The sequence below is a fragment of the Cajanus cajan genome, chromosome 6, assembly GCF_000230855.2.
Source record: "Cajanus cajan strain Asha chromosome 6, NIPB_CcT2T_4, whole genome shotgun sequence".
In the NCBI taxonomy this organism is placed as follows: domain Eukaryota; kingdom Viridiplantae; phylum Streptophyta; class Magnoliopsida; order Fabales; family Fabaceae; genus Cajanus; species Cajanus cajan.
Window position 1 is genome coordinate 12,330,219 of NC_138522.1, and position 12,891 is coordinate 12,343,109.

The 12,891-nt window shown below is 32.9% G+C and overlaps 1 protein-coding gene across 2 annotated transcripts; it reads right to left on the minus strand.

The window, feature by feature from the left end:
• Positions 1-5,558: 5,558 nt before the first annotated feature.
• On the minus strand, positions 5,559-9,527 carry LOC109807635 (uncharacterized). 2 transcript variants are annotated; one of them, XM_020370202.3, is made up of 3 exons: positions 8,789-9,527; positions 7,803-7,959; positions 5,559-7,348 (listed from the first exon to the last, which is right to left on the minus strand). In XM_020370202.3, exons 2-3 carry the CDS (start codon positions 7,951-7,953, stop codon positions 5,922-5,924), a joined length of 1,578 nt encoding a protein of 525 aa, XP_020225791.1. In that variant the 5' UTR covers positions 7,954-7,959; positions 8,789-9,527; the 3' UTR covers positions 5,559-5,921. The 2 variants fall into 2 exon arrangements, with proteins under 2 accessions (XP_020225791.1, XP_020225792.1); XM_020370203.3 differs by having other exon boundaries at positions 7,803-7,974.
• Positions 9,528-12,891: the final 3,364 nt, after the last annotated feature.

The window sequence follows — 12,891 nt, forward strand, 5'->3', positions numbered from 1 at the left end:
AAGCATTTTCTTCCTTCTTCTCTTCTCCTTTTCTCGGAAGCTGCGATCTTCAATTAGAGGTAAGGGAAGCTATATTTTTTTTTGAGTTTTTGGTTTAAAGAGAGTTCTAAGAACTCCTTAGCTGTTTGATGTTTGTGATTTTGATTGAGAATGATGAAGTTAAGACTTTCGGGGTTTCGGAGTAATAGTGAAAATTTGGAGTTTTGATGTTTTCATAGTTGCATGTTGAAAAAGAGTTGATTTTTGGGTTGTTGGATGAAAATGGGGTGTTTTGGGTGGATTGCATGTGCTTGGATTTCTTGTTTTTGCAGGATTGTTGTTCAAAAAATGGTGGAGGGTTTGTGTTTGCTGTCACAAACGGCCGAGCCGTTTTGAACGGAAGAGCCCTTTGGGAGTTTCGTGACAGGGAAGAGTTTCTGGAACCAAACGGTTGAGCCGTTTTAAGGCGCTGAGCGCTTTGGGGGCAGAGAGCTAGAGGAGAACCTCTGGAGGTAAAGCGCTGAGCGCTTTGAAGGCGCTGAGCGCCTTTGTGCTTTCAGAATTGGACTATTTTTTAAAGGAAAAGTTATCATAGTCAATGAATGTCATATTAAAAATGTTTACTTTTACCTTCATATTAGTGTTAAATTATTGTTAAAAAAAAACCTTAAACATACTTGTAGAATTTGTTAGACTTTTATTATATTAGACCAAATATTTAAAAGAAGACTTAAGATAAATAAATAAATCAAATTTAGGTCTTGTATTTTTCATTAAGGTCAAGGTCTTTAGGGTTTAGGGTAAAGGCTAACCAAACTAGCCTATTTTCACCTTTATCAATAAGGATGGTAACAGAGAAAGGCTAAACAAAACTATAGCCATTAAGACAAACTTAGAAGTAACGAGTCTATTTTTGTTAATGCAAGAGATTGTTGGTGTGAAAATTTGTTGGTCCTTATCTTGGTTAACACTAAAAATTCTCACTTCAAAAAGAAATTTTTGTCTTTTGATTGGGTCTCTATCCCACTGCAAAGAGCTTCTTAAGGCTGAATGTAATACTAAAAGCAATAAATGGCTAAAAGTTGACAATATACTTTAAACCAAAGCTTTAGAAGGGAAATATACAAATAGCTTAAAAGAAATAGGATAAATTCGTCGATTTTAATCATGGTTTTTTTTTTTTTTAGTGAGAATTACTAATAACAAGCAAGAAAAAAATTATAGTTTCAAGTACAATTTTCCTATAGTATCATACAACAATATATAGAAGTTAGCTAAGGTAGACACCGGTTTCAATGTTGAAAATAAGTATCATGAATAGTAAATCAGTCAACACATGAATTATCTTTATGAAGTGTGTACTATATCATTACTTTCCAAGATAATTGTAATTGCTTCCTAATACAATGACCAAAAGAAATAAGAATGAAAGTAATCTCAACAGATATGAACCAACCCGTATCACAAAATATCCACACATATTGATCGTGGATTTTCTTTACAACTTCAATTCCCATGTTTATATTCTTATCTGGTAGTAAGAAAAACTATCCACTACCCTCCCCTTTTCAAAATAGGCACTTTTTTGCATTTGACAACTGTCATCCTTTAATTATAACTTCATTAGGACGTAATGGAAACGTCAATTTTCATAGTGGGTGACCACATCATACTCAAGATCATCTCTTCAAGGCAGTTATAACTGTCATTTTAGCCTTTAGCTGCATCACTCATGTCACAGTCATTAGCTGATGTCACTAACAAACAGCCAAGAGCCATATATGGGGTAACGTCTTTCCCAACCATTTTCGAAATTACATAGCACTCAGCCATAAAATATCGATCAACAATTTTCGTGCTAACAGGGAAAATTTGTGGCATAAGAAGATTCATGAAGTTAACCCTTCCAAATGGTGAGAAAAGGCTTAGTTGTCGTTGTATGCATAAAATTATATGATTAAATATTCGGGGATTTCATATTTTAAGTTCATGCAAACACGCAGTGTTGCCAATGGCTTATGGCCACAATGGCAACAAGCCCCAAAAACATATATAGTGCATGGCAGATGGCGTAGTAGCCATTGCCCATTATAGTTAAGCAAGATCAATAACTGTAAAAATTACTACATTGACTTGAAAGATAAGAATGATATATTATCTTATACAATGAAAAACTGTCATAAAACAGATTCATATTTCAACTAATAACGTAGAAAAAGAAAAAAACGAAGGTTTATACAAAAGAAATTGTGAATGAAAAGTATTTGAGACAAATTCATGATAGTAAGCACTTGCTTTCAAGAAAGAGAAGATCAATAAAGACACCTTTATGGCTTCAAAGATGCAGCGCTTTGAACGTGAGTTTTTTTTTTCTATAAATATAGTCCACATAATGTTTCAAAATTAACAATCAAAGACTAATCTATTGCTCGTAAGGAATGTAATTTCTACTGGTCAAACATTATTTTAACAAATAGAAATTGAACTTAAGAGCACTAGATCGAGTCTTCATATTCAAGAACAGACTTTACAATTACTGAATTAAAAGACTTAGTTCTTTGACTGTAAGTTTGAGAATTCATTCTATAAAGTGTTTCTTCTGTACTATTTTCATTAAGAAAAAGTTGAATGTCCATTGTCTCCATAAAATCATAAATTCATAGGCTAATTGAGGAAAACAAAAAAAGATATATAAGTACACCATTTTTGCTCCAGCACAGCAGACACAATAGCAATACAATCAATGTCCACCACACCTTAACCATGATGCTTCCAGATTGAAGTTGTCACATAATGAGCTATACCACTACTTGGCTATGAGGGCCACATCAACAACATTGGTTGTACCTCCTAGAAGCTAGAAGTCTCAATGCATGAAATTAGACCCACTTCCGTGGAAATACTGAATCATCCACATGCCTTGCTTTCTATGATAGATTGCTCTTACTTTTTTAGTTTGAAAAAAAAATATATTGTTATAAATAAACTATGGTCAAATAAACATATCTTACAAAACATATCAAAAAACTAAAAAATATGATGCTAGGAGAAAGAAAGATGCAGACCCTGGGACATGTAACAGACTTGTTGCATTTTCCATTTGGTGATAACTATGATTTCGATGGTGTGACAATACACGCGGATGCCTCTTATCAGAATTGCATAAATGTCTTCCCTGATTAATGAGTTGATTAGGAAGAAAGTCCCACTTTAAACTGAAAAGTATCTCTAAAGTTCCCCTGCTTCTTATTATTATGGTGTTCTACTTTTTAGTCCCAGTAGCTTGGTCAGCCCAGTCCAGACATTTTATAAACAAATTAAAAGGCAAACACACATTTCGGATTTTGTGTGGACCGTGGAGACGTACAGTGGTATATACAACAGAAGACACATATCCTTTGCAGGTCGTGTATTCTTTCCTTCTCTTCCAGACATTGGATTCATTCATCTACTTCCTTACAAGAAACAAGTTGTTGAGTCGATCTTGGACATCAAATATTCCATACTTAATGTGCTTGTAAGATTCATTACCAAGAAAATCCTGCGACCTCCTAATGAATATTACATATGCTGGCAACAAGATGTTCTCTGCAGATTTTATTAGTAGTTTCCTTAACCGCTCGTTAAAAACAACCCACGTAGCCTGAATGTTGCATATAGTTCATTGAAGGAGTGGAGTTTGTCTTTCAACAACTCCACCGCGACATTAGGCTCTGACTCATTGATGTCTAGCTTCAAAATGTCCAAAATCTTATTCCAGGAGCTTCTCTGATAGAGTTCAAGGTTTTGTTAGATTTTGTGTTTTTTCGGAGCCAATCAACACTAAAAATACCACTCAATCCACGCCCTCCTAAACTCTATGAACCTCCGATTGTTGATGATGAAAACATAACCCAAAGTTGGGTTATTGTAATTCTTGGAGATGGCTTCCAAACTGCTGTCAAACAGGTCTGGTAATGTGGCCAAGTGCCCGTACAGTGAAAACATTCCCTCTTTATAATCCATACCAAATCCTCATATAATATCTTAGTATAATAGTCCAACCCATGATAGGTAATCTAATGAAGCCCACCCCCGGGAACAATGGCTTTCCCCTTAACAATATAAGTAAGATTTAACAAGTACCCCAAAATCCTCAAACTCTTGGCAATCCCGAAATCATATATTCCACGAAATGCTGGGTACTCATTCTGAAAGAGAGCAATGGAGTCTGCGAAGACGCCTTCACAAAGTCTCCATTCGTTGGGTAAAATTATCATATTAGCTGCATACAAAGCTTTCATCCAATACTGTGTCTTCACTACCATGTCAATGTCTTCCCGGTTGAGCTCTTTCGACGCAATCTAAATAGCTAGCTTAAAAACTCTCTCCGGCTAGTAAAATACACATGTAAGCATATCTCCTTTAATCCTGTTGTCACCATCAGCCTTGCGCTTTCACTGAGGTCGTTGACAATTCCCTTAGTCAACAAATCCACAACGAAAGCAGACCCGGCAATTGAATTTTATTGTCCTTAATCACAAGATTAGCTTCAAGGTATTTCTTTATATGCTTGAAAATTGAGCCCATAACGTTCTCATTCTCCTTCTTAAGTGCCTCTATACCCATGAACTGTGTCACTATACTATTATCACTACCATTATCAGACTCTTGTGCCAAAATAATGATATCTTGGGGTCAATGTGAATCCCATTGAGGAGCACTAGGACCGACTCATGTCCCTTGTGATTGTGAATGCAGACCTACTTCAACATCTATATGATCTCTGTCTTGGAGTCCATGATACTCGCTTCTTGTTGGAACTAAGAATGATGAGGGAATAACTAAAAAATCCTCCAACAATGACTAACCAAAATTTTATTTTCATGAGTTGTACAGTTAGAACACCGCTGAAAAAGTATAAAAGACCAACCTCAAATCCAAAATGAATCAGTCTTGCCAAGCAAAGGGACATGATGGCAAATGCAGCACATGAAATCAGACCATACGCATCTGGTTCCCCTTTCACTTCTTTATCGAAGAAAAATGAGTCCACAGAAGTGATCATCAAAATAAAGAAGGCCATATGAGCTTCCAGCCGGGGAGGGGAGGAATGCTCTCATGTCTTCGCAAACAATATTATAAGGCAGATAATGAAACTAAAAACAATATAAAGTAATATCTTCCACCAGATCCACTTTCCAAATAAATGGTTGATAGAAGAGCTAACTTTGCTGAGGTTTGAACAATTTTCTCTGCAGATCTGTTTTTAATTTATTAACTTCAACATTTCACAAATTAATGAGTTTAGTGATGTCACCATCAACCAATCAACATAATCAACTTACCAATATGTTTATGGTAACATACCATAAACATATGAATTGAAACTGTCAAGACAACATAAAACAAAAAAGGCAATTGATAATGAATTATCGATCTATTAATTACATGAACATTTAACATAAAATCAACTTAAAATTGAACTATTTCTCAAAATAATTGACACTTTAAAATATAAATGATATGAAAACTAATAATAAAAAATTGGAGTTGCTCATAGTTCCACTAGGGATTCAACTAAATGAAAGAAAGCAAAATATAGTAATATACCAATGAAAATTCTCATTAATGATTAAATAATGCCAAATTACATCATAAAACCGGAACTCTTACATCAGTGATGGCTTCTTTTCCACCAACTATTTCCTCCCTCCAATCTTATATCCCACCCCAAAGTGGAGACTATCATAAATTAAGGAATAAGAAATTTTACAGTTCCAAAAGAACTTGAGAATATATGGGACGACATAACTCAGACCAACTCACCTTCCAAAACACTATTTTACAATGAAGGTTACTTTTTGAATCTTATGTCAAATATACAAAAGAAAAGTCGAAGTTTCGTCACCCTTAGCAAAGAATGCTAACTGAGATTCACTTCACATATAAGCCTAGGATGCTCAAGCTCTTCTCATGTCTTGCCTTCGTCCATCTCCGAAAACCTCTTCTATCATGTTGCATGTAGGTAAGAAGTCAATCTTATTTTTTGAGCATGATACAAAGCCAGAATCCCACACTTTTGTATCACAAGGCTCCAAAACATATCCTTGGCTATAACCATTGCTTACCCCATTATTATAGTTACCACACCAATGATCACCATTTTCAGTTTTCACCTTTGTCTCCTGTGACACAACTCCTATGTCAGATGATGGGCGTGAATCATCTTTAACTTTTTCATCACTTGTATCCTGCCAAACAGGATGATCCTGGTGTTGAATTAGTGGAGAAACACTAGAGTGATGCATCTCTACATGATCATATTTGGAATCATCATCTAGGTTTGTATGGGTAAAATCCACTGTTCCATTAGCTGTGCAGGTTTCATCATCAGCATACTCATTATAGGCTTGCAGATCATTATCATGGAAGTCAGTCATACAAGTCTCATCTTGACATACAGGGGACTCAGCAACAGAGTCCTCATCTTCCTCTCGTGTTGCAATATCATTGCCTTCACTACCTTGCCATTCATCATTATCACTGTCAATGTTTAATAAGTCGTTCCTATTCTGCTCTGCCCTCCTTCGAAGCATGAAGACATTAAAGTAGTAACTCACTATTTCCTTTTTGGTTCGTGAAGGAAAAGCAATGGAAAGATAGTTCCAGAAATTCTTGTCAAGGGTTACTGGATTATTGAAAACAACCTCGTGAAATAGCTGTTCATCCTCAACACTCCATTTTTCTGCCACTTGTTCTCCCATGTTAGTGAAGCCCAATTCAGTGAATTTCTCAGGTCCAAAGGTTTGTATAAGTTTTTCTCTTTCTTCGGCAATATGTTGTCTGGTGCATCTCATTGAACCCTGATCTTCACAACTACAGTCAGTTCTTCCCTTTCCAACTTCATCATCATTGCTAGATAACTCCATCTGAGGCATAGGGATTACACAGGTCCCCATTAGTCTTTTCTCAGCTTCATCCCTGTTCCCAACAGCACAGTCTAAATCTGAAACAGCATCAGAGGCATTTGGTCTATCAGTGGCACCAAAAAAATCCCATGCTGGAACATCAGCTTGATGATTTGCTCCAACAGATACAGGTTTGCGAGGAGAGTTTTCAAGGAGTATGGAATATATGTCCTCATAGCGAGTTAATGTCCTTATCGGTCGCTCTGGACTAAAATACTCTGGAAATAAGGCGAGATGTAATGGTGGTTCTAGGTGGAGATCTTCAGTTGTGCTACAGGGGTCCCAAGAAGAAGCAGGAATGTCCGTAACTGGAAAGCTTCTTTCAGAGTTCCCATCTTCTCTAGGAATTTCACCAAAACTTTCATCTCCAATGTTCTCATTACCTTCACCTTCACTACTACCTGGGTTACATCCGTCCTCTACAAATTATAATGTAGACTAGATCAGAATACATTCCATCGATGGTTAAATAAAAAATTTAAAAGGCAAAAAACAACAAAATAATCCTTCAATTTTCTCATCTCCAAGTCCCACAACAAGATGTCAGAAGACAGTAGCATTCAAATGTACTTTTCATGATCAAGTAGTAATAGATAAATTATACAATTAACTGACAAATAAGAAAATACGCTGGCAGTAAGGCAAGTTACTCTCTAATCGCATTAAGTAATATAATGAAATCACACAAAATTGTGGGGAAAACAGATATAAAAACAAGACAGTCAAAATGGTTGACAAAGAAAACCAGAGTTGAACAAGTGATTATCTTGAAAGTTCAATTATCACAAAAACAGAAACTCATTGAAATGCATATGTTTTGTTCAAATTTGCCAGTTGATGCTCAACCTTGGAAAGATAGTCAACTTAACACACCTGATGTTTTAGGCATGTGGGTATCACAATCATCATTGGGGAAAACATATTCTGATAATGAAACAAGCTCATTGCTCGGCCCTACATGTTTTGGGTGTTTGAAGGACACCTCAAGTATTTCCTCAGCATCAAAAGGACGCTTCTGCACCATGATTACCTGCAGGACAGGTTTCTATATAGAATAAGACAACCACCTTAATGCATCAAAATCATAGTAAATTATTCTGGTATTCACGCATAAAAAATAAATTAAAAAAAAAGGAGATAGCACAAAGAAATTAAGAGGTAAAAACATTACAGAATGAGGGATGATGCATGTAATATAAAATTTGTCTGCTAGCTACTGAGACATTGCGACAACATTTATATCTAAACCAATAAGATCCACTTTCCTCCATCAGTATACTTAAAACTGTGTAACCAATATTGGACATTGGTTGGCAACCTTCCAACACTATAGACATACTCTAAAATTTTATTAGCCTGTTGGCTGAGTGTAAGCTAACAAGCTGGTAATAGTAAAAACTGCTACTAATCAAATCACTTGAGCAGATTGCAGAACACTTTTATATAAAAACATACACTGTTCTACGTAACAACAAATATTTTTGAGCATTTATACAACAGCAACATTTAAAGAGCAATAAGTAGAAGACTAGGTGTTGACCCCCGGTCCTGAATAAGAATATGTAACTCTGACATAACATTAATATCATAAACATGAAAGGAAAGTGGGCCCAATCACCAAGGCATCACTTCCTGGAACAATCAGAGCCCAGTGAACACCATTAGTAATTGCAACTTTTAGAGACAAATTGGTAAATTGACATTAGTTACTCTAAAAAAAATGCAGGCATACATCACTCCCAAACTTATAAGAAAATTAAAAATAAATTGAAAGAAACTTCCACAATAAAGAAAACAAAAAAATAATAATTGACACAATAATAATAATAATAACAATAATAATGATGTATTTATTATACCTTAAACCGGTCTCCGTTAAATTATACGGCACGCGGCTGAATCCGACAATTAATAGCTCTAATTGGACGTAATCAAACGGGAGAGTCCCAAATACTAAAGGAATTGAAGTTTCCCCTAAGAAATTCAACAAAACAAGAAAAGCCCCAATTTCGGGAAAACCCTAACCCTAGATCTTTAGGAATCCGACGAGAACGACGGACAAATATTACGATTCGAACCGAATCGAATAACCGGACGCGAGATCTAACAACCAAAACCAAGTTTCCGAAGGATCGACCCCAAATCAAACACGCGCCAAAAATAATTTACACAAAATCGCATAAAACGGAGCGAGAGACAAAGACCCAGAACCGAAAGGAAATAGAAAATTCCCCCTTGCAGATCCCGTATTGGTAAAAACAGATCAAGAATATTCCGCGACGGAAACCCTAGAAACGGATCCCGTGCACCGACGGGGCCAAAATTGGGATCGATCGGCGAAGAAAATCGAGAGGCAGGCGAAGGGAGAATCGATTGGGGAGTTGGCGGCAAAATTGGGGGTGGAATCGAGGGAGGAAGGAAAAGAAATTGAGATCGGAAAACGCGGCTAAAGACGAAAGGGGGAAAAATCTAGGGTTAGCTTGTATTTTTTTTTTTTTGGGTTGGTGCGGGAAAAGAATAAAGGAACGAAACGACACCGTATGGGTTGTGTGTGAATTATAGGAAATGCCCCTCGTGTTTGTGTTGGGTGTGTGTGAGCGATGCGAGTGCGGTATATATGGGACAGTGTGGGAACGAGCTTGAGGGTAGATTCCGAATCATAATTATCATTGCTCAAGGGTGATGTGACACGTGTCCTTCCATGAATGGATAATTTTCTGTTTTTCTTTTTTGACTTTCCCTTTTATGGGCCAACGTGATTTTTGTGGGTGGGGGAATCTGGGGACATTAATCAGAGACTTTTTTTTTTTTTTTTTTCATATTTTCTTATCATTCATCTTTATTGCTCTAAATTCATGATTCATCTTTGATTCTAATTGCAATACGACAGTAACACACTTTTTGGCATTTTTTTAAGTGTTGTATTCTCTGTTTATTGTTACTTATTTTACATTCCAAGTTTGCATGCTTTATTACGTTGATCAATCTAAAGTCATGTTTGTTTGCAACATGAAAATCGCGTTCAACCGCGCAATCGCAATGCGTTTGCCACTAATGAGACAGAATTAATAAGTTTGAAGTCAGACTTGCGTCTAAGTTCCTATGCGTGAAAGTTATTTTTGCGTTGAGTAAAATTTTTGTCTGTGTATATAATAATAAAAATATATATATAAAAATAACACTATTGGTGGTGAAATTAATTACAGCGTCTTAAAGTTTGAATTATATCATTATTCTTATAGAAAAATATTAATAGAAATGTTGTCTTAACTTGATACTTGTATTATGTATATTAACGTAAAAAGTTGTTCATGTTTTCGTCTATTTTAAAATAAGTAAAAATAAAATTAATAATAATTAATGGTTGATAATCGATAAATTTGAACAGTTTTTAAATAGTTATAAAATGTAAAATAAAATATAAGATAGAATTTATAAAGATAAAAATTTTCAAAATTATGTACATCCAAAAGGAATTTCTTTATTATTAATATAGAGTATAAATAAAAAAAATGTGAATTAATTAATATTAGGTGTTGAACATAATAAAATTATTAAATTTTATAATCCAATCTTGCTTTAAATAAATCTCACGAAATAGATTGAATTTACAATTTTTTTACAATTTAAAATTTAATTAATAGTTTAGTTCACCGGTTCATTTTAACATATAACTAGCAAGTATTTTGTGTATTGCATTCGTATGTTTTAATCTATATAAAACTTTAAAAAAAATATAGCAGAAAAATATTTAAAAATAAGCGAAATAGACATAATTACTTTAAATGAATGAGAGAAAAATATGAGTAGCAATAAAAGTGTAAGCAAGTACAGATAACTCATGAACCTAAACTAAGTCAAACCGATTCAATGAATTTAAATCGGATTTTTTTAGTATTCAGATCAAACTCAATCAAATCTGAACAAAATTCGACATTGTACGAATTGGGTAACATGTTTTGTGTTTTTTGATTCATAATCTAACTCAACCTAGTCATATATAATAAAAATAAGTATAATAATAAGCTAGTTAATAGATGATCACTTATTCAACATATTACTTTTTGTCACTCTTAGTCAATAACATGTTTTGTGCTTTTGGATTGATGGTATTATAACAATAAATCATATTTATTTAAAATTTTATTTTGTCTTAGTGTTAGTTGTTTGAGTTAATAACAATTAACAAATTAACAAATTTATTTTGGAATTTAATTTGCATCATTATTTACTTTGTGAGTTGATAACATTACATTTAAAATAAAATATCAAGTGGTTTGTATTTATTATAATAAAAATAATAACTTAGTTAATGGATGATCACTTGTTCAAGATATGACTATTTGTCACTCTTAGTCAATAACATGTTTTGTGTTTTTGGGTTGATAGTATTGCAATAATAAATCATATTTATTTTAAATTTTATTTTGTATTAATGTCAGTTGTTTAAGTTATTAATAATGTAAAAAATCAACAAATTTATTTTAGAATTTAATTTATATCAATTGTTTACTTTATGAGTTATAATATTACATTTAAAATAAAATATCAAATGGTTTACATTTATTATAAAATATTTAAAATTTTACAAAAAAAAATAATAAATTTAATTATGTTTAATCTGATTGACCCAATTCAATAAAACTTGTTCATAATCAGGTTGGGTTGAGTTAAGTTGGATCTCAAGAAAAAATGCACAAATCTAACCCGACTCAATTCATTGAATTTTGATCAGATCGAGTAATGTATTCATCTAAATTTTATCCAACTCGACTTACTTATACCCCTAAGGAGCACTTAAATAAAAGTGTGTGATAGTCTAACTAAGGTTAAAACTTAAAATTTTATGCATCATGTTCCAATTCATCATAATTCAATTAACCCTAATGGTTCATTAGCACATAAAATTAAGGAAATTGAGTAAATTTAAGTGTGTGTGTGTATATATATATATATATATATATATATATATATATATATATATATATATATATATATATATATATATATATATATATATATATATATATATATAGAGAGAGAGAGAGAGAGAGAGAGAGAGAAGAGGGATCATTTAATTTTATTCTAGGAGTAAGTCTACCTAGACTTAATCCGTTCAACAACTCATGTTCTACATCAAATTTCAACGATCCAACCGTTCAATTTAAAATTCTTAATGCGTAGATCAAATATGTAAATTTTTAGAAAATTTAAAAATTATTTGATACTTCGTTTCATTGATTCGAATTGATGGATAATCATAAAATCATTTTATACATTGATTCGAATTAATGAAACAAAGTATCAAATAATTTTCAAATTTTCTAAAAATTTTCATATTTGATCTATGTATTAAGAACTTTAAATTGAACGGTTGGATCGTTAAAATTTGATGTATAACATAAGTTATTGAATTGAGTAAGAATAAGTATACTTACTCCTAGAATAAAAGGATCCCTCCTCTCTCTCTCTTTCTCTCTCTTTCTCTCTCTCTCTCTCTCTCTCTCTCTCTATATATATATATATATATATATATATATATATATATATATATATATTGAGGAGGAGAGTTCAAATGATATTGGTGTAACTTTTACTAATTATTACACTGCTCAATAACTTTTATATTAAATATGAATTTTGTGATCCAACCATTGAATTATAATTTCATATCATCTTATAAGTTTATATCAAAGTTTGTTAAAATTGAACAATAATTTGAAAATAATCAAAGTGTTTGTATTTTAGTATATTTTAAAATGAATATATTATGTCAATTTTATTCTATAAGAAAGAGGTAACTTGAAAACTTACATTTAATTAAAAGTTATTGAGTGATATAATAGTTGGTAAAAGTTAGACCAATCATTTGAATCATCCTCATATAAGAGATATAAAAGGAAACTTTAATGCAAAAGTAAATTTTTAAAATGATTATAATTAGAGGTATTGTTCAATATAT